This window comes from Aquarana catesbeiana, linkage group LG07 (assembly GCF_042186555.1).
Source record: "Aquarana catesbeiana isolate 2022-GZ linkage group LG07, ASM4218655v1, whole genome shotgun sequence".
NCBI classification, from domain to species: domain Eukaryota; kingdom Metazoa; phylum Chordata; class Amphibia; order Anura; family Ranidae; genus Aquarana; species Aquarana catesbeiana.
This window is the reverse complement of record NC_133330.1, coordinates 109546238-109569033: the sequence shown is the minus strand read 5'-3', so window position 1 is coordinate 109569033 and position 22796 is coordinate 109546238. Positions and strand designations below refer to the sequence as shown.

Below are 22796 nucleotides of genomic sequence, written 5' to 3'. Positions count from 1 at the left end.
ACTGTTTTTCAACCTGCGGGCCAGTATCTTAGTCAATATTTTGATGTCTGTTTGGAGCAGTGAAATTGGGCAGTAAAAATTAGGTTCAGTGGAAGGCTTATCGGGTTTTAGGAGTAAGAGAATGCATGCTCTGGACAAGATAGAGGCAATCGGTGTCTATCCTTTACCTTGTTAAAGACCTTCAGCAACTGTGGTAAGAGCAGGGCAGCATATTGCTGATAGACTTCAATTGGGAGCCCATCATCCCCTGGCACTTTGGAAGCGGGGAAGAAACTGGTCGCCTCCTACAATTCCTCCAATGTAATTCAGGTATCTATTTGAGTTTTCTGTGCATCTGTAAGTTGGAGCATTACAATGCATTGTAAATAGTCATCTAATTCAGCTTGGGTAAAGGATACCTTAGATACATAAATCAATATAATAACGGACTAGTTCGGACATTACAGTGTTGGGTGTATTAACAAGATGGCCATCCGACAATCTCAGGGCCCCTATAGCCAGTACTGCAGGTCTGGTATCCACGATTTTAGCTATAAGCCGACCAGTTTGCTCCCCCTCCTCAAAAAAAGCTGCTTTAGCGAAAAATCGCCTTTTCTCCGCCTTCGATTGGATCACATGCGTGAAGGCATCTTGATCTGATAGCCTGGAGTTGTCAGAAGGATGCGAGATGTATTCCTGCTCTAGTCTACGAACATGTTGGGCCAACTGTACCTCATGCTGCTTCATCTTGCTTTTAATATTAATTGTAGAGATAAACACCCCTCGTATAAAAAAAAAACATTTAAAAGCGTCCCACTTAACCAATAAATCCTTGCGCAGATCATTATTCACAAAAAAATGCGCAATTTGTTGAGTAATATTATTACCCTACAGTAGTAAATGTAACCAGAAAGCATTTAATCGCCATGGAGCCCTCAGCAGGTTTGGGCACAGCTTAGCTGATAACCTTAGAATCAGAGTAGAATGGTCGGATATCCCTCTCGGGTCTTACACGAGATACTAGAGAAACAGCCTGTGGCGACTCTACACAGACACAAATCTACCCTGGAAAGGACCTCATGCGTCTTAAAACAGCAAGAACATAATTTAACATTAGAATGTCAAAGACACCACAGACCAGACCAACCCATCTGGTTCAGGAATCTGCATAAAGCCATACCCCTTTGGGGTTGAGTTCTGAAGAGATGGAGGGTGCTTCTCTATGGTAGGGTCTAGAATCTCATTAAAGTCTCTAAATAGACTTTAAAAATGGGGGCGTCAGGTTTATCTAGCATAAAAGTCACCAGGTCTCGTAACACCACCGCAGAGAATCGGGGAGCAGGGGGTTGGGTATATACACCACCACTAGTATGCATTTAAAAGCATAAATGGTACAGTACAAAAACGCATATCTGCCTTGGGTAGCCACAAGTACCTGATGTTCATGAAAATTGACATTTTTATGAAGAAGTACTGAAACCCCCCCCTGGAATAAGATATGAACAGAATGGTATCCCTGTCCTGCCCAAGAGTAGCAAATGCAGCATAGCCTAGGCCCCTAACCATCCAGGATACAATCGGGACCTCCACCATTTGGTATTTATTACATTAGGTAATGCGTACACTGACCTGCATGAGAGAGCAACAGCATCCACACAGGGATGCAAGCAGGGCTCATCCCAAAAAGCTAAATACATACTAGGAACCGTCAGATGCACACGTGAAGTAAGTTTCAGGACTTCTCTGGAAAAGGAAAACAAAAAAGTCAACAGCAAACCATAAAAAGGCACAACGGTGCCCTGCAACTGTGGCAATAGGAAGGTAACCTCCTAGCACTACCCTGTGTCTTCCTGGAGATAGGCTCTTCCTCCCATCTACTGGGACCTCTCATAGACCCCTCCCAGTTCTCTTGAAATTGAGCACATTGTAATAACTGCTTCTGCAAACACATTTTTGCTAACATGGTAGGAGCAAACTCATGAAACACGAAATATTCTGCATCCCCGGCAGAGGTATACAGGCTTCAGTATAGGAGTTGTACCACTTAGCCAAGTGATAAAAGGTCAGGCATCTGCTTCGCGGGCTCTCAGCGACCATTCATGGACATCCAGCCATTCTGCAACATCCTCAGCAGTGAAGAAGTACATCTGACCTTTAGCGGTAATTGAGTCATGCAGGATAAAGCATGGCATAGGGTAACTTTAAGCGTTGTAATTGTTGCTCAACATCAAAGAATTTTGCTAGCTTGCATTGCACCTCGGGAGAGAAGTAGGGGAAGGAGACCAGAGCGCCATTATATTGTATAGTGCGCCATTCCCATGCTAGTTGTAACACTTTCTCCCTATGTTGGTAATGCAGAAGATGGGCAAGAAAAGGTCTGAGTTACCAGGTAGGGCACTGGTGGGAACACAATGTGCCTGCTTGACTGCAAATAATGGAGTGAAGGCATCTTTGCCAAAAAGAGTTCCAGAGGCCAATGTTCAATAAAAGGCTGTGGGATCCCTGCCCTCAACTTTCCCAGGCAACCCCACAATACGAATGTTGTTACGCTGAAGCCTGTTCTCAATGTCAGCTGCCTTGTCTGGGTTTTCCTGCACTAAACGCTGGTGGAGCGAGTTTCGGCCATTAGAGGTGGAAGCTTGTCCTCCAGGTCACGTATGTGACTTTTAGCGGCGGTTGTCCCATCTATTTTTTTTTTGCATATTTTGCTGCATGAGAGAAACTTCCTCTGTTAAACCACCCAATTGGTCTTTCACTGTATTCACAGATGCAGCGCACTTATTTACTGTCCTCAATATCTGGCGTGTAGGCTTCTCTTCTCCCTCTGCAAACCCCTCAGATTCTGTTCTCTGTGCTGTGTCAGGGAGGGAGATGGCATAGTCTTCCAGTCATAATTTCTGCCTAATGTTTGGCAGAGAGCAGTAGTACCCGCAGTCTCCCCTGTTGAGCTCTGTCCCTGCACTTCAGACAGCTTTGTAGTATGGTTTAGGATGTCTCCTGGGTTGTCTCTCCCCGCTGGTCTAGAGGAAGACCTACCCACTCTGGCTCCAATGCTCTTTAGATTTCTGTGCCTCGCGATGTCCTTTGAGGCAGACCCCCGGTCGTGTCATTTTAAGAGTGCCCTGCCGCCGTTTCCTCCTTATTTTTATGGGTCATGGTGCCGATGTTCCAGGGAAGAATGGTACCACTGGATTCAGGAAGCCTTCCTGAACAGAATGGAGTCTGTCTTGTCTTGATCGCAAGCCGGGGAAAGGATCAATGACAGGGAGCTCCGTGGAGATGGTAAACAGCTCTTTGCTTCCCTCTTGTGGTAACCGTAACGCATAACGAAACATGTACACAAAATGTGTTTAAGGTATTTACAGTGATATCCTTATTCTGCAAAAAAGAATCCATACACATTCACTACTTGAAGGTAACTGTACTTATAAAAACAAAAACAAAAATTTGTGAGCTGGCAGGCTTTTTAATAAAGAAGAAAGTACTATGTCCTTTCTGCATTAAAGTGTCACAAGAGGCTAAAATTTTTCTTTTCGTTTTGAATAGTGTGAAGAGGGATTGGAACTCGTCAGATATTTACTGCTACCTGTGCCCTAATTAGGGAGATTCACCCTCACTATTTTTCATGTTTATGGTTATCATCGAAAGTGAAAAGTAAAAGAAATTCCAAAATTTTGAGTTATCAGTAGAATAGAGGGGGAAATCTTCTGGTAACACCCGTGGATTCCCTCACTTCGGAGGGATTTCCCTCTCACTTCCTGCTTTGGCTACAGCGCAGGAAGTGAAGGTAAATCCACGTAATGGGACACCGATGGCAAAAAAAAAAAAAAAAAAACACGTTACAGGGGTTATACCCTCTTTTACTCCCTCCAAAAATGGGAAAAAAAAATAATATGTTTTGCCTTTAGTGACTCAAGTATCGCATGCCTACAATATAGTACAGTAAACAAACTAACGATTAAAAGTGAAGTTTCAGGATATATATACAAAAATCATAACAAAAAACTCATATGCACTCATATGCAAAGAACTGCTATTCATAGGCCAGCAACATCATGGATAAAACCAAGTGTAGACAGATTAATGTTAAATCCCAAGTCCGGCATGGCCTGCACTGCATGGGTTAACTGCTCATTTAGTCTAGGGGAGAGAACCACTCAAAATTTAACTAATCCAGGGCTCCCCCACAGCTGACTGTCCCTTTGTGTCTTCACTTTCAATGAAGGGCAATGGACCCTGCATTGGTCTTAATGACGTCAGGACTTTAGACAGCTGCAGTGTAGGGGAGAAGGCACTGCAGGGACCAGTCTAGCAGCATGGAGAACTGGGTAAGTAGATATAGTTTAACAATGATCCTAGACCTATATTAGCAATTAGCTCTCGAACTAGCCCCACCGCAAGGAATAATTTTAAAGCAGAGTTCCACCCAAAAACGTAACTTCTGCAATCTTCTGGGAAACGTCACAGATCCCAGAAGATTGCCCGGCCATTCACAGCTTGGCTCGCGCATGTGAAGTGCGTGCCTGGCTGGGACTTCACAACTGGGCGCCCACAGTAAGAATGCTGATGCCGTGGAGAGGAGGGGGAGGGAGGAGCGGGGCTTTTTCGCTGGACTGTGGGAAAGGTGAGTGTCTGATTAAAAGTCAGCAGCTACACTTTTTGTACACCGCAAGGCAGGTTAATGCACTGCCACGCAGTGTGCTTCCGGAAAAATAGCACAGATGCATTTTCTGATTCACTCAAATTAACCGGCTGCCTTAAAGCGGGGGTCCACCTATCTATCGTTTTTTTTTTTTTTTTTTTGAGTTCATTCACAAACTTTTCTTCTCAGCATTACATACTGACATATTGTGTGTAATATGTCTGCCTGTGTCAGATTTCGTCAGAAAGAATAACTTATATTATTCACTGCAGGCGGTTTCCATCTTCATTGTGGGCATTTGAAGCCCACAAGCATTTATTTCCTGGATGTGGTGAATGCTGTGCTCCCAGCATTTACCGCTCGTTCCCGCACATGCTCAGTGGGATCCTGGGAAGCCTGAGACTAGCTCCCAGGAGTCTGGGAGAGGCTAGAAACACGCCTACTCCCATGGGAGGAGAACCAGGAAGTGCAAAGAAGAATAGAAAAATAAAAGGCAATTACGGCGATTTACATTTTTTTAAACAGAATGTCAGCATCTGGGCAAGGAAGAGAATACATACAGATATTGTTCAAAATTTGGGTGGAACCCCGCTTTAATAAAACACGTGTTAAACCACCAGACCATGGAGAGCTGATTGGCGCTTTAGACTTACAATAAAAAAGGAGAAGGAATCCAAAACCACTGGGCAGCACTGCAAAGCCTGCATTTCCAATTAATCACAAATTATACATAGAAGTAAGCAATTAGCAAGCTAATCTCCAGTGTTGGCTGTTCTATACAAATAACATGTATTTGTACAGCCCATAGCACAGAATAGTTCTTGTAATTATACTTTTTTTTTTTTTTTTTTTTTTTATTAACATAAAAGGCCATTGCACCGATTCCACTGGCATTATAATCACAGCTTAATTACTTAATTTCCCATTGAAAGCTTTCCTTGGAATTGTAACGTTTTTATTTTTCATGATGAAAACAGCATTCAGTGAAGCTAGAGACCTTAACAAAATGTAAATTACAAGAGAAGTTCCAATTACCTGTTAATAACTACTTGGAAGTTTAGTAGACCAGATCTAGTCTTTAAAGTTATTTCATGTAACAATGAATGCAGTAATACATACATTAAAAATACATTATTAAAAAAGCCTACTGTATGTAAAACAGTGAATACTCTTCACCAACATAAAAGCTATCATGGGAGATCATGAAGGATGTTGGAGCCAGATGCCAAGGACCAGCCCATTTGTTGGCACTGGGGCTGCAGAAGTGGCGGCATATATGAAGGGGACTGTCTCAGTGCTTGCATTGGCTATTTGTAGGGCAGCTGTAAAGGTATACAGAAGCAGCGCATTGCTAAATACCGAGAGGAGACACACTGGAAAACTGCAGGAAAAAAAAAAAAAAAAAAAAAAGTTGGTCAATGGGACTACAAGGAGAGTAAGAGAAAAGGTTTACAGCAAAGCTCCCAAAGAAGCCAAGTACTTAATTATGATTTGCCAAATATTGAATGCTAATATTTGCTATAATTTTCCCCTTGGTGTTTCCGAAGCCCTGCTTTATCAAGATGTGACGTGACTAGGATTTTTTCAGCTGGCCGAATTCTGATCCTGATATAATTACAAATATCTTTAAAGCCTTATGCACACTGGACACTTTGGTCATCACTCCTAGATACCTTTCCTCCTGGCAGCAGTGTTTTGGCAGGAAAGACGTTTGCCGCTTATAAACATGTGTAGCGCGTTTTGGCGCGTCAAGCACTTGGGTGTTAATTATTTCACTGGCCAGAATAAATCATTTATTCTGATCACTGAAATTAAAAAACAAACTCTAGTGTTAACGCACAATTAGACGCCTTTATAAAAATGTCAAAATGCCACTACTCCTGGACATGCTGGCAGTGGGATTTTTCTTGGGTCCAAACACCTGACACTAAACCCTTCTAAATGCCTATATATGCATGGACACATAGGATTTGCATCTGCATTTAGAGGCAGAAAGAAAAACGCCAGGGCCAGACAGCCTCTTAGTCCAAAATTAAAAAGAATTTTGAACAAATTTTAGTTCCTCATTTTGTATGAGCTTTCAACTCTTTTCCTAAAAACCCCATTTCCCCTGCACTTATTGGAGGCATATATATCAGTGCTTCTCAAAGTGGCCAAGGTCCCCAGTTAGTGGAGGTCCGCCCACCGCTGCAAAAATTAAAAGCCAGCAGCTGCACATACTGCAGCTGCTGACTCAATAATCGGACACTTCACTGTCCTGGAGTCCAGCGATGTCGGCATCGCAGCCGATGTTTCCATCAGCTGTCGGGTGTATGCCACCTCCATTGCGAGTAAGGGAACCCGGCAGTGAAACCTTGCGGCTTGACGCCGGAAACCCCACTGTGCATGCGCAAGGCTCCGCTCCCCTCTCCTACTGGCCTAGCGGCCGGGAAAGGAGGAGGGAGCCTGGGCGGTGAAGTCAATACCCGTGGCTGAGGTTCCCGGAAGTGGGAACAGGATACCTGTGAAAGACAGATACTGGCCAATCAGATACTGAGTATCATCCCATTGCTTATCACTTCTACCCAAGTGCGGTCTGTCCCCAGAAGGGAGGAACGTGACAACATATTAAAGCCAATCGATATAAAAAACTATGGGCTAAATTCTTTAGAAGGAAGGGCCTTCTCCTGTCTATGAACACAGCAAAGGCCTTTGATCATGTGGCTTCAGATTACATGGCAGCAGTCTTGCCTTCTGCACAGAGATGTGCAACAGAATCCTTTTCTTGTACTCTAAATCTGTTGGATAGAGTTTAAGTTAATGGTTACTTATCTGAGGCCTTTTCCATCCATAACGGGATGAGGCAGGGTTGTCCACCCTCACCCCTGATCTTTATAAAAAGGTTAGGGCCTATTTTACAATATGTTGGATGCACCACTAGGCCCCTTCGCACAAGGATTAGCGAACACTACAACAGAGCAGCATATAGTAATGAGAGAAGGTTATCCAATGTATCTAAACACTTTAAATTCATACATGATGGTAACATGGATTCCTTCTCTTTCTCTGCAGTTCAAAAAATCAAAACGTCGGTACGTGGAGGAGACAAGCACAGAAGGCTACTGGAACAGGAAGTTAAGTGGATTTTCCTGTTGGGGACACGTATCCCCACAGGCATGAACCACAGATGGGATGTGGATCTATTTCTCAAATGACATCATCCTATCCCATTTTCAGTTTTATTGTCACCTGCTTCAGTATTTGTCTTTTTGTCCCAGTATGTTCCTTCTGTGCTTGTTTTCTGCCCTCTATATTTTTTTTTCCTCCTTCCCAACTAAAAGGAAAGGAGAAGGTTAGGAAAATAGGCAAAACATTTTTTTGATCCCGCCATTGATTGAATCCCCCTTTTTCATTAATTGTATCTTTTTTCTTTGTTACTGCTATTAACTGAATCCCTCTTTTTTGATCCTGTTATAAATTGTATTCCTTTTTCCTGATTCTGTCTTTTATTTCATCCCCCTTCCCCCCCCCCCCTTTTTTTTTTTTCTGCCATAGATTCAACCCCCTTTTTTGTGATCCTGCCATAAATCCAATCCCCCTCTTCTCTGATCCTGCCATAAATTGCATCCTTTTTTGATCCCACCATCAACTGAATCCCCCCCTCTCCCCCCCCCTTTTTTTTTTTCTTTTTCTTCTTTTGATCCTGCCATTAATCTTGACTTTAGATTTTGTTGCTACCACATAGTATTTTATTTGAACACTTTGAACATTTTCCTTTAAGGAATATATTTCTCCCTTGGGGTAATAAGGTCTCAATATCCCATGTAGCATTTTTTCCACACATTACTTTTTGGCTCAACAAAATTATTATTAATATTATTATACGAGATTTATATAGCGCCAACAGTTTACGCAGCGCTTTACAATGTATAAGGGGGACAACACAATTACAGTACAGTTCAATAGAAAAGGTACAGGAGGGCCCTGCTCGTAGAGCTTACATTCTAAAGGGAGGGGGTGGTGGTACAAAAGGAAATAGCTGCACAGAATGATTTGATGGGGGTGGTATAAAAATAACTTTTTATATTGCCTTTCTTTCCTCTCCCTCTTCTCATGCTGGCTAAAAACAGGTGTAGTCACTAACCACTTGAATAATTGGTGGTATCAATTAAATATGTTAATTTTCTGTGACACCAACTTGATAGGCCAATTTTGTAGAGATGGAGTTTGCATGTGTGTATGTGAGTATATATATATATTTTGCCATATCTGTTTTAAACTAGCTACGACTAAGGCTATTGCCGAAACACGTCAACTTTATTGTTTTTTGTCACTCTGATGTACCAATAAACGTCACTTCAAGGATTACAGCCCCCACCAGGACGACCAACTGTGGCCTCTATGGAAAGTGTCACAAGTGGATTCTCGGTATATGTTGATAGGCTCCTTCAACCTTTGGCTCAGAACCTACCCTCTCACATCAAAGGTGGTACACCACACCTCCTAGATATGCTTCTACCTCAATTAAAAACCAACATACAGGTGGTTCTCTCTGGACGTGTCGTCTCTATACATGTTCATACTCCACAAGGTAGGCCTTAGGGCTGTAGAACACTTCTTGGCGAAGGACTCCTTGGTCAACCCCAGGCAAGACCAATTCATACTAGAGGCAACACATTTTTGCTTCCATCACATCTATTTTGAGTTTGATGGTGAATTTTACTTACAGTGCAATGGCACAGTTATGGGGGCGAACTTTGCCCAGAGCTATGCCAATTTAGCCATGGGTTTTTGGGAGTTACAATAGATCACCCACAACAACCTTTTCGCTGTTCTTATTTTCTATGGTCACTATATTAACGATAAAGCGATCATTTGGGACGGTTCCTTGGATAGTGTTGACCAGTTTGTACAGCATTGCAATAAAAATTCCTTAGGAATCTCCTTTACCCATGTCACCAATCCGGATTGAATAGCCATTTTGGACTGGGAACTCTCATGATGATCCAACCATATATGCTAATAATTTTGTTAAACCCACTGCCGGAAACGCCTTTCTCCATTTTTGGAGTTGCCACCATCCAAAATAGATCCATAACATTCTCAAAAGCCAATTCCACAGAATTTGCAAAAATTGTATGAGGGATGTGGATTTCCACACACAGGGTGAGCTTCTCAGTAAAAAAAAAAATTCAGAGAAAGGGTATCCATCTTCGTTGGTGCCTGATGCTTTCTAGCAATATCTAAAACATCCCTCCCTGAAATCAGTCAGGAATTCAGAACCTCAGCCCATGCGATTCACCACCCAATTTCACAATAAATATAAAAATATGGAGAGCATTTTGTCTAGACATTGGTCCATTTTACTTGAGGACCCCGTCTTGCAGCCCGCCCTCACTCAAACGAAAGTGTCCTATCGGAGGACTAAAAATATAAAATCGCACCCAGTAAAGTCAAACAGTACCCCCCTACTCACAGCAATTACATTCCCCTGATCCCTTTGGTGGGCATGTTTCAATGCCGTAAAAAATTAAGTTCAACCTGCCAGTTCGTGGAGCATGGCCAAAGAGTTTTACCTAAGCGATTAAAGAATTTCACAACTGTACCACCGAATTTGTTCTGCCCGACTTGTCCATGTGGTCAATTCTATGTGAGCAGGACTATCCACACTCTTCGCAAGCGTTTCGGTGAGCATAGACGCTTCATCGAAGAAGGCTGTGACAGACATATCGTTCCCAGACATTTCCTGGAAAAGCACCAACAATCCGCAATCAGTCTCATGGTATGGATTATTGAGGCAATTCCGCACAGCCTTCCCGCAGCAGAACGTTTCAAACGTTTATGCCAGCAGGAGACTTTCTGGATGGGGGGGGGGGGTTTAAATGAGGAAAATGAGAGCCACACCATTTTTGTAATATTTAATTTTGTAACATTACAATTCTCACCATATATCCCTCAATTTTTTTCAGCGGACCCTCATGGTCCCACATATTTTAGATATCGCATGATTCACATCCTTGCCTTAGGGTGGTGGTTTACAGATAGTAAGTAATCATGGGTACTTTTACCTCACTATACACGATAAGATCTTGTTTGACAGGTTATATTTTCTTTTTTTAATTACTGCTACATTCAGGTTGATATAATATATACCGTATATCCCCTACCTTGTCCAGTTGTGTATTGGCTCCTTCTTTAGTAATCATATATTTGTAAAGTTTTTATCCTTTTTAATTCTTATGTATGCTGTATAATGTACTGTAATACTTATTTTTATTATGATTTAACTATTGCCCAAGGTCTGCTGGCCATTGCAGTCTCACTGCCGTAGGCAGTCACGCAGTGTGTACTTAAGCTGCAACCTCCTTGGTGCAGCAGGCCAGTAGAAGAAGCTGTACGCTCTGAGCACGTAGCCAGAGACTTGTTTCTTCCTCTCCACCATCCGGGCCTACCCATCCGGTGACGTCACTTCTTGCTGTGTGGTCCACGACGGCCAGCTTGACTTCCTGAACGCTTCCTGCATCCCAGCTCTTTCCTGTACAGCCACTTGGACCCCGGACAGAGTATACGACAGCTCCACAGAGTATGACTATCCATTTAATGAACCTGCGTGTATCTACTTACATCTTGTGAGTGTCATTCTATTTGTGCAATAAATTGTGCTTTTTAACTACTACACCTAGGTGCGCCTCCCTTCCCTTTTTCCTTTTCCATGGAACTACTATAAACCGCTGACTGCTCATATGATCAGTTCGGCTAGATTATGTGTTCCGGCACATTGGTTCAAATCTCGCCCCCCCCCATATGCAAATGGTTCCTTGGGTGGAAATGGACTGAGGAGACGGAAAAACTGATCCATATATCTTTAATATATTTATAAATGATATAGGGTCTGGGATTAAAAGTACCATTTGAGTCTTTGCAGATAAAACCAAGCTATGCAGAGGAATAACTCACAAGCCAAAATGGATGCACTGTTTAATTGGGCAACTGTGGCAAATGAGGTTTAATGCTATTAAAAAGTTATGCACTTGGGAGGGCTAAGAACACACATGCCTTGAAAAAAGTATTCATACCCCTTGAAATTTTCCACGTTTTGTTATGTTACAATCAAAAACGTAAATGCATTTTATTGGGATTTTATGCGATCGACTAACACAAAGTAGCACGTAATTGTGCAGCGGAAGGAAAATCATAAATGCTTTTCAAAGTTGTCTGGTGTATTTGTATTCAGCCCCCTTTACTCCAATACCCCAAACTAAAATCTATTGGAACCAATTGCCTTCAGAAGTCACCTAATTAGTAAATAGTAGCAGTCCAGCTATGTGCAATTTCATCTTAGTATAAATTCAGCTGTTCTGTGAAGCCCTCAGAAGTTTGTTAGAGAACCTTAGTGAAAAAACAGCATCATGAAATCCAAGGAACACACCAGACTGGTCAGGGATAAAGTTGTGGAGAAGTTAAAAGCAGGGTTAGGTTATAACAAAATATCCCAAGCTTTGAACATCTCACAGAGCACTGTTCAATCCATCATCTGAAAATGGAAAGAGAACGGCACAACTGCAAACCTATCAAGACGTGGCCGTCCACCTAAACTGACAGGCTGGGCAAGGAGAGCATTACTCATAGAAGCAGCCAAGAGGCCCATGGTAACTCTGGAGGAGCTGCAGAGATCCACAGCTCAGATGGGAAAATCTGTCCACAGGACAACTATTAGTCGTGCACTCCACAAATATGGCCTTTATGGAAAAAGGGCAAGAAGAAAGAAAGCCATAAGAAGTCTTGTTTGGAGTTTGCAATAAGCCATGTGGGGGACACAGCAACATGTGGAAGAAGAAGGTGCTCTGGTCAGATGAGACCAAAATTGAACTTTTTAGCCTAAAAGCAAAACACTATGTGTGGCGGAAAACTAACGCTGCACATCACCCTGAACACACCATCACCACCGTGAAACATGGTTGGGGCAGCATCATGTTATGGGGATGCTTTTCTTCAACAGGGACAGGGAAGCTGGTCAGAGTTGATGTGAAGATGGATGGAGCCAAATACAGGGCAATCTTAGGAGAAAACCTGTTAAGAGTCTGCAAAAGACTTGACTGGGGCAGCAGCTCACCTTCTAGCAGAAGGACCCCAAAACTACAGCCAGAGCTACAACAGAATGGTTTAGATCAAAGCATATTCATGTGTTAGAATGGCCCAGTCAAAGTCACGACCTAAATCCAATTGAGAATCTGTGGCAAGACTTGAAAATTGCTGTTCAGACACTCTTCATCAATTTCTACGGCTTACTTTGCCGTGGCGAACTGATCCAGAAGTGGGATTGGGTACCTGTCAAAACCAGGTATCCACCCCCCTCCAAAAGGTGCCAAATGTGGCAACTGACAAGCAGAGCTTCTCCTGTTTGGATGGAGCTCCGGTTTAATCTCCAAATACAGACAGGCTTCTTCACAGTAAGAGCTGTGAAAATGAGATTGCTTTAAAAAAAGGCCTGGATGCTTTCTTGAATGTACACAATATAAACTGTATACCAACATTTATAGGTAAAGGTGATCCAGGGAATATCTGATTGCCTCTTGGGGGATCAGGAAGGAATTTTTTCCCCTGCTAGAGCAAATTGGATCATGCTTTGCCTTCCTTTGGATCAACTGTGGGCATACTATTGTGTATACAAGATGGTAATTCTCCCCCCCCCCCCCCCCCCTTTTATTGTCTGAACTAGATGGACTTGTGTCTTTTTAACTAGACTAACTATATCACCCAAGGTAGAATGACCTCTTTCACGAAAATGTGGGTGTGTTGAGTCCATTACAAATCCACCGATTCATATAGATATATACTTCGGATTGTGTGCACCTGGGATTGTGGCTTGGAAAGGTCCAAATGGCTTCAGTATGCACAGGCCAAATGTTGGACAGTTCCTACTGAGCCGGCCGATGCCGTCAGACATTCTGCCCCTGTGTACTAGGCTTTAGCTGTATTAAAAGTGGTGGCCCGTCCATTAGGAGCGCAAGGGCTCCGTCCCCCCAGCCATGCATCCGGCCCCCTAATCTACATGCAGGGCACCGGACGCATGGATTCCATGATTTTTTTTTAAGCACGTAATTAGAGTCAGGAGGCTCTAATAGGCTTCCAAAAAGGATGGGCTCGGGGCGCAGTGCACTGCGAGCCCACCCAGTTGTGTGACAATAGTGAATGAGTATGAGTATAAGCCGCCGGTGGACTGGGGGGGGGGGGGGTGTTTGCCGCCCACCCTCCCAAAAAAAAAACCCAGCCGCCACTTTGTATTGACCACCACCACACCAGGAGATAACGGTGGCAGGGGTGGGGGGGCAGGACAGAGGAGGATTACTACCATATGAAGAGGAATCTGCACAAGGGACACACCCTGACTGCAGGTTAAGTCCTTTTTGCTTGCTGATTTTTCGTTTTTAATTTTGACTGCATTTAGGCTTTAATACAAATATTTGAAGTGCAATGTAAAAGTTATTGCAGTTTTTTTAGTGAAAAAAAGAAAAAAAAAATGAATAAAGACAATATGAACCAAAGTTTAGGGAGATACTCCAGTTTCTACAATCACATTCAGCATGCACAGTGTACACCCTCTGCAGATTTCAACTGCAGCACAAATCTGTATGACATTTCTTTAAAAAGAACAAGCTGTGTCCACATGAATTACTGTACCATAAACAAAAAGCATGAATAGTTCCAGATCGTTTCATTGGATGTTTTGCCTTACCTGAATAAGGTTGAGCACTTTATCATGAATTATGGTTGGAGGGTTGTTTTTGGGAAGGATAGTTTTCACAAGCACACCCTCAACAAATTCTTGACTGGCGACTAAAACGTGAAACCTGTGGCCACAGTTCTTCACACATGTCTCGAGTGCCTGAAGGAGAGAGTTTTGTGGTAAAAAGGTTAATATGTATATAGCTTTAAGCTAGGATTGATAAATTTGCATCTAAAAGATAGATAATTTTGTAATCCAAAGAACTCTAAAGTAAAAATGCTGTGGGGAAAGTGTTCACTTATATCTGTTTTTATACAACTTGCTGATATGGTTTGCAGAGAACAGGTTTTCAGATAACAGGTTTCATTCACAACTATGTGGCAAGTTAGTCACCTAGCAGTGTTACTTGTAGAGTGGCCACAATGTGAGTTTTATTTATTTATTTTAAAAAGCACCAGAGAGTGACTGCATGCAATGTTAGCAAGTAGAATATCAATCCACACTCAGCAACTGTAGTCATATGTAGTAAGCCTTTTTGTATAGTTCAGGAAAAGACCACCGGTGTTCTACAATTAGGTCCATTAGGGTGAAATACATTGCTGGGACTTGGCCATAGATGGCGACTGTCATTTAGCCAGCCAAGTTTTAAACACGTATGGAGCAGTCAGAGTGTGTGGCTTTTCCTTGTTTGCTCAGAACAAGACCAGTTGCATAATACCCAAGTGTTATTAATATACATTAGCAAGCAATCACGTCACATGAAAGTACAGTATACATGACACCTGGTTTGCTTTAAAGTCCTTCTCTAGCCAAAACAAGTTTTTTTTTTTTAAACTGAGTGAGGCATTGTTAGAACCTGTTTAAGGTTTTAAATGTTGTCGGCATCCCTTGTGGGAAGATTCCCCCCATCTTCCTATTCTGTTTCACAGCAGTCACTTGGCCAGGAAGCGAGGGGAATCGGTGGCAATAAAGTCAATAGTAAATCCTGAATGAGTCAAGACTTTTTCTTTTGTATTCACGGGATGACATAGCTCTGCTTTAGATCATTGTGTGTAATACCACCTGCAGGAGTAGGATGCTAGGTACACCTTGGAAACAAAATGCAACTCTGTGACAGCCCCTGTTGGTAACCAAAACCCCTATTCTGTGAAGACAGTGACACAGCAGTGCAAAAAAATAAAAATCCAAACACAGGGGCAGCAGGTGCTGGGTCCTCCGAAAAAAAAAAACATTGAAAAGGATTTTACAGTGAGTTCATTGAAGGACGCCACTGAGATGTCCCAAAGCAGTGCCACCAACACGTTGGGCAAAAAAAACAAAAAAAAAGGAAAACCAGACAAATCATCTAAAAGAAAACCAGCCTTACCGTCTGACCTGCCCCTTTCATATAGTTCTTTCAATCATTGAGTCTCAAGATTACATGTGAGCATTAGCTGGAGTGGTTTGCACACAAAAGTAGCCTGCTCAGGAATGCCCATTCCTTCAGACTGACATCCACCCATCAAGGAAAGATATTGTGAGAGGAGTACTTAGGCGAGAGAGCGGTCAGGTTTTCAGGAAGCCATGTACAACACCCTGCTTATCTCTCCCACCAGCCATGATCTACCTGCTTTGCATGGAAAAACAGGATTTTTATAACAGCTTACCTGTAAAATCCTTTTCTTGGAGTACAGAGCCTTAAGTAATTACTTAAATGGGTTATGGGCCACCTTCAGGTGTTGACACTGGTATACCCAATACAGGAAGTTAGGCTTAGGCTAGTGCACGAGATATGTAAAATCACCTGTCACTCACAGCAAGGGGGAGGATTTGACAAGGTTTTTCTCTGTTTGTCAAGATTTCTCTCACTGAACAATAAAAGAGGATTGCTCAGAGCTGGATTAACTCTGTGGCAAGACTGGGCTCAAATGATAGAAAATCTTATACTCTACCATAATGACATTAAAAAAAAAAAATTTCGGGTTTACAGCCACTTTAATTACTTAATTGGACATCCCATAGCAATGCTACTTGAGGGGAGGGAGACACAACCCATAGGGCAACCCCACACCTGAGGATTTATACTGCTGCCTGCAGCACACTGCGCCCAAAGGCGATATCCTCATTCCTCCTTACATCCACTTGATAACATTTTGTGAATGTATGCACTGAAGACCAAGTTGCGGCCTTGCAGATCTGAGCCATGGAGGCCTGGTGACGCACTGCCCAAGAAGCACTAACCGCTCTGGTAGAGTGCGCCTTGACTTAAAAAAGGAGAATCTTACCCTTTAAATCATAAGTTTGAATAATAACTTGCCGAATCCACTTAGCGACAGTGGATTTCAACACTGCCTGTCCTTTCTTAGGACCTTCTGGCAGAATAAATAAGACAGTATTACGAATCTGAGCAGTTGCCTTTAAATAGATTTTCACTGCTCTCCCCACATCAAGACAATGTAGTGACTTTTCTTCCCTGAAACATGGTTTTGGAAAAAAACGATGGCAGGACAATATCTTGGTTCAGGTGAAAACCTGAAACTACTTTTGTCAAAAAGCCTGGACGAGGGCTTAATACCACTCTGTCCTCATGAATAATCAAATATGGCTCTTTACAAGAAAGAGCAGCCAATTCCGAAACCCTCCTTTCTGAGGATATAGCAACCAAAAACGCCAGTTTCTTTGTCAGAAGGACTAAGGGAATATGCTGTATCGGTTCAAAAGGCTGTTTTTGTAACACTGACAAAACTAGTCCCAAGGGCTCAAGGGTGTTTTAATTGGCGGATTAATCTGCATCACCCCTTACATAAAACCCCGGACCAAATAATGCGTAGCAAGCGGTCTTTGAAATAAAATCGATAAGGCTGAGACTTGGCCCTTAATAGTACCCAGGGCCAACTTCATCTCTATGCCTAAATGTAGAAAGGCAAGAATCCTGCCTATGATATATCTCCGAGGGTGCCAACCCTTGGATTCACACCAGGAAACATAAGCCTTCCAAACTCTATAATATATAGTTCTGGAAGCTGGCTTCCTTGCATTAATCAAAGGTGAGATAACTGATCTGGAAAGCCCACGTTTCTTCAGAATGTGGGTTTCAATAACCAGGCCGTTAAATTTAGCGTTAGTAAAGTAGGATGGAATATCGGCCCCTGTGAAAGCAAGTCTGGCCTTAGTGGGAGGGGCCATAGACCCTCCACTGCCATGTTTACGATTTCTGCGTACCATGACCTTCTGGGCCACGCTGGTGCTAATAAAATTACCGGCTTTCTTTCCAGCTTGATCCTGCAAAGAAGTCGTGGCAGCAACTGAATAGGGGGGGAATGCATAGATCAGTGAGAACTGATCCCACTGGGTCACTAACGCATCTGTTCCGCATGCGAATGGGTCCCTTGTCCTGGACACAAAGTTGACTAACTTCATGTTGAGTCTGGACTCTAGAAGATCTACGTCCGGAGTCCCCCATCTTTGGCAAAGGGCCCAAAAGACGGGGTGAAGAGACCATTCCCCTGGCAATAACTGTTGGCGACTCAAGTAGTCCGCGTGCCAATTCTCTACTCCTGGGATGAAAACTGCCGATAGGCATGGGACATTCTTTTCTGCCCAAGTTAGAATATGGTTCACCTCTCTCTGAGCTGAGAGACTCTTGGTGTCCCCTTGATGATTGATGTGAGCCACAGCCGTGGCATTGTCAGATTGAATCCTGACAGGACAATTCTTTAACCCGGAGGCTCAGGTTTTCAAAGCCAGATAAATAAAGAAAAGTGTAGCACTAACAGTTGTAAACATAATCAGTGATCATGTATATAGTTTAACATAATGTATATGATACATAAATGTGTATAACAATCCTTAGGAACCAGTACACATTAAGTCCATAGTGTAAAGAAAAGTGCTAGTGATATCATACAATCTTCAAAAAAAGGGTAAGTGTAAGAAAGTCCTTAAAGAATATATAGCACCAAAAAATTGTGAAGAAGCTTTATGTGTGTGTTGACAGAAGATCCACCACCTCTTAACCACTTCAGCCCCGGAAGGTTTTACCCCCTTCCTGACCAGAGCACTTTTTACAATTCGGCACTGCGTCGCTTTAACTGCTAATTGCGCGGTCATGCAATGCTGTACCCAAACGAAATTTGCGTCCTTTTCTTCCCACAAATAGAGCTTTCTTTTGATAGTATTTGATCACCTCTGCCGTTTTTATTTTTTGCGCTATACACGGAAAAAGACCGAAAATTTTGAAAAAAAATGATATTTTCTACTTTTTGTTCTAAAAAAAATCCAATAAACTCAATTTTAGTCATACATTTAGGCCAAAATGTATTCGGCCACATGTCTTTGGTAAAAAAAATGTCAATAAGTGTATATTTATTGGTTTGCGCAAAAGTTATAGCGTCTACAAACTAGGGTACATTTTCTGGAATTTACACAGCCTTTAATTTATGACTGCCTATGTCGTTTCTTGAGGTGCTAAAATGGCAGGGCAGTACAAAACCCCCACAAATGACCCCATTTTGGAAAGTAGACACCCCAAGGAATTTGCTGAGAGGCATGTTGAGCCCATTGAATATTCATTTTTTTTGTCCCAAGTGATTGAACAATGACAAAAAAAAAAAAAAAAAAAAAAAAATTTACAAAAAGTTGTCAGTAAATGATATATTGCTCACACAGGCCATGGGCATATGTGGAATTGCACCCCAAAATACATTTAGCTGCTTCTCCTGAGTATGGGGATACCACATGTGTGGGACTTTTTGGGAGCCTAGCCGCGTACGGGGCCCCGAAAACCAATCACTGCCTTCAGGATTTCTAAGGGCGTACATTTTTGATTTTACTCCTCACTACCTATCACAGTTTTGAAGGCCATAAAATGCCCAGATGACATAAAACCCCCCCAAATGACCCCATTTTGGAAAGTAGACACCCCAAGCTATTTGCTTTGAGGCATGTTGAGTCCATGGAATGTTTTATATTTTGACACAAGTTGCGGGAAAGTGACAAATTTTTTTTTTTTTTTTTTTTTTTTGCACAAAGTTGTCACTAAATGATATATTGCTCACACAGGCCATGGGCATATGTGGAATTGCACCCCAAAAGACATTTAGCTGCTTCTCCTGAGTATGGGGATACCACATGTGTGGGACTTTTTGGGAGCCTAGCCGCGTACGGGGCCCCGAAAACCAAGCACTGCCTTCAGGATTTCTAAGGGCGTACATTTTTGATTTTACTCCTCACTGCCTATCACAGTTTCGGAGGCCATGGAATGCCCAGGTGGCACAAACCCCCCCCAAATGACCCCATTTTGGAAAGTAGACACCCCAAGCTATTTGCTGAGAGGCATGGTGAGTATTTTGCAGCTCTCATTTGTTTTTGAAAATAAAGAAAGACGAGAAAAAAAAATTTTTTTTTTTCTTTTTTCAATTTTCAAAACTTTGTGACAAAAAGTGAGGTCTGCAAAATACTCACTATACCTCTCATCAAATAGCTTGGGGTGTCTACTTTCCAAAATGGGGTCATTTGGGGGGTTTTTTTGCCACCTGGGCATTCCATGGCCTCCGAAACTGTGATAGGCAGTGAAGAGTGAAATCAAAAATTTACGGCCTTAGAAAGCCTGAAGGCGGTGCTTGGTTTTCGGGGTCCCGTACGCGGCTAGGCTCCCAAAAAGTCTCACACATGTGGTATCCCCATACTCAGGAGAAGCAGCAGAATGTATTTTGGGGTGTAATTTCACATATTCCCATGGCATGTTTGAGCAATATATCATTTAGTGACAACTTTGCGCAAAAAAAAATAAAAAAAATAAAAAATTGTCTCTTTCCCGCAACTTGTGTCACAATATAAATTATTCCATGGACTCAACATGACTCTCAGCAAATAGCTTGGGGTGTCTACTTTCCAAAATGGGGTCATTTGGGGGGGTTTTGAACTGTCCTGGCATTTTATGCACAACATCTAGAAGCTTATGTCACACATCACCCACACTTCTAACCACTTGAAGACAAAGCCCTTTCTGACACTTATTGTTTACATAAAAAAATATTTTTTTTTTGCAAGAAAATTACCTTGAACCCCCAAACATTATATATTTTTTTTAAAGCAAATGCCCTACAGATTAAAATGGTGGGTGTTTCATTTTTTTTTTTCACACAGTATTTGCGCAGCGATTTTTCAAACGCATTTTTTGGGGAAAAAACACACTTTTTTACATTTTAATGCACTAAAACACACTATATTGCCCAAATGTTTGATGAAATAAAAAAGATGATCTTAGGCCGAGTACATGGATACCAAACATGACATGCTTTAAAATTGCGCACAAACGTGCAGTGGCGACAAACTAAATACATTTTTAAAAGCCTTTAAAAGCCTTTACAGGTTACCACTTTAGATTTACAGAGGAGGTCTACTGCTAAACTTACTGCCCTCGATCTGACCTTCGCGGCGATACCTCAAATGCATGGTGCAATTGCTGTTTACATTTGACGCCAGACCGACGCTTGCGTTCGCCTTAGCGCGAGAGCAGGGGGGACAGGGGTGCTTTTTTTTTTTTTTTTTTTCTTTATTATTATTATTTTTTTATCTTATTTTTAAACTGTTCCTTTCATTTTTTTTTTTTTAATCATTTTTATTGTTATCTCAGGGAATGTAAATATCCCCTATCATAGCAATAGGTAGTGACAGGTACTCTTTTTTGCAAAAATTGGGGTCTATTAGACCCTAGATTTCTCCTCTGCCCTCAAAGCATCTGACCACACCAAGATCGGTGTGATAAAATGCTTTCCCAATTTCCCAATGGCGCTGTTTACATCCGGCGAAATCTAAGTCATAAAATGCTCGTAGCTTCCGGTTTCTTAGGCCATAGAGATGTTTGGAGCCACTCTGGTCTCTGATCAGCTCTATGGTCAGCTGGCTGAATCACCGGCTGCATTTTCAGGTTCCCTGTTGAGACAGGAGAGCCAGAGAAAAACACGGAAGACGTTGGGGGGGAGGGGCATTCCCTCCCACTGCTTGTAAAAGCAGTCTAGAGGCTAATTAGCCGCTAGGATTGCTTTTACATGAAAGCCGACCGCTGGCTGAAAAGAATGATACCAAGATGATACCTAAACCTGCAGGCATCATTCTGGTATAACCACTCAAAGTCGTGAATGGCGTACCTGAAGACAAAAAAATGGTTAACAATAAAGCACAGTAAACGGTAAGGTATAAAAAATTGCATACCTGAAAAGCAAACATGATAAAACATAATAACAATAAAACATTGCAGAATAGAATACAGTAAAAAAGAGCAGAACAATAGAGAGAGAATAGAGAGAGAGAGAACAATAAAACGACAACTATTTTTTTTTATTTTATATTTTTGTATGTGTTTTTTTTTTTTTTTTTTTTTTTTTTTTTACACTTTTTTTGTAACTAACTTTTATAACTGTAACCGGTTCCAGGTTCGGGTCTCTCAAAATGCGATGGCATCTTGGGAGACCCTGTGAAAGTGTGCCTAGTCTGTGCAATGCTGTACCCTACGCTAATACTCAACTAGTGTATGGTAGCGTTCAAAACATTCACCAATGCAAAGACCAGGATTGTCAGGACAGAAGGGACAATAATAGCGGGTGTCACGCCTATATCCGCGCTTGCTGCAGACACGACATCTTTTTTGGGGGTTCGTTGGGTAGGGGTACTCGGGAGGACATAAAGAAAATGCCTCTCATGCAGCCGACTGCATTTGGTTGGGGATGTGAATGGGGGAAGTACGGGCGCTGCAGAAGCGGTGGGTTCCCAATTAGGATTGGCGAATGCAGCAGGAAGGGCACTATGGGCACGACGGGCCTGTGTTTGTCTTTTTGGTGGCAGCGGGACACTACTTGTGCTTGCCACCTCACCAGCTTGAACTGCACTTATGGGACTCGCCACGTCACCAAGTGTTACTGCAGTGCTGGTTTGACTACGACCGGGGTGTACTAGGCCGCTGGTGCTTGCCAGTTCACCAAAACGCTACCAAAAAAACTGTTAGCAATCGCAAGGATCAGGCCTGACTCTGTGAACGCTGCAGTTATGCGTTTAGTGTTTTGTAAGTGTCAGTGATCGATCGATACTGCACTTGGGTGGGCTGGGCTGGGCCGGGCGGAGGGGCAAAACGCAGGTGCTAGCAGGTATCTGGGCTGATCCCGCTAACACTGCGTTTGTGGGAACCCTAAACTGCTGGGGACGCTAGTATAGATCTGATCGGATCAGATATTGATCCGATCAGATACTATACCACTAAGGGAGGCGTATGCTGCGTGCGTGGGTGTTAGCGGTACTGGCGCTAACCTGACACTGCTTGGGGCTGGTGCTTGCCAGTTCACCAAAACGCTACCAAAAAAACTGTTAGCGATCGCAGGGATCAGGCCTGACTCTGCGAACGCTGCAGTTATGCGTTTAGTGTTTTGTAAGTGACAGTGATCGATCGATACTGCACTTGGGTGGGCCGGGCAGAGGGGCAAAACGCAGGTGCTA

The 22796-nt window shown here is 42.6% G+C and overlaps 1 protein-coding gene across 3 annotated transcripts in view; it reads right to left on the bottom strand.

The window, feature by feature from the left end:
- TOM1 (target of myb1 membrane trafficking protein) overlaps positions 1–22796 on the bottom strand; it is a 532535-nt gene that overhangs the window by 380567 nt on the left and 129172 nt on the right. For all 3 annotated transcript variants that reach the window (XM_073592626.1, XM_073592625.1, XM_073592627.1), the window contains exon 4: positions 14337–14486. In XM_073592626.1, coding sequence (XP_073448727.1) covers positions 14337–14486 — 150 coding nt within the window. The remainder of the gene's footprint in view (positions 1–14336; positions 14487–22796) is intronic.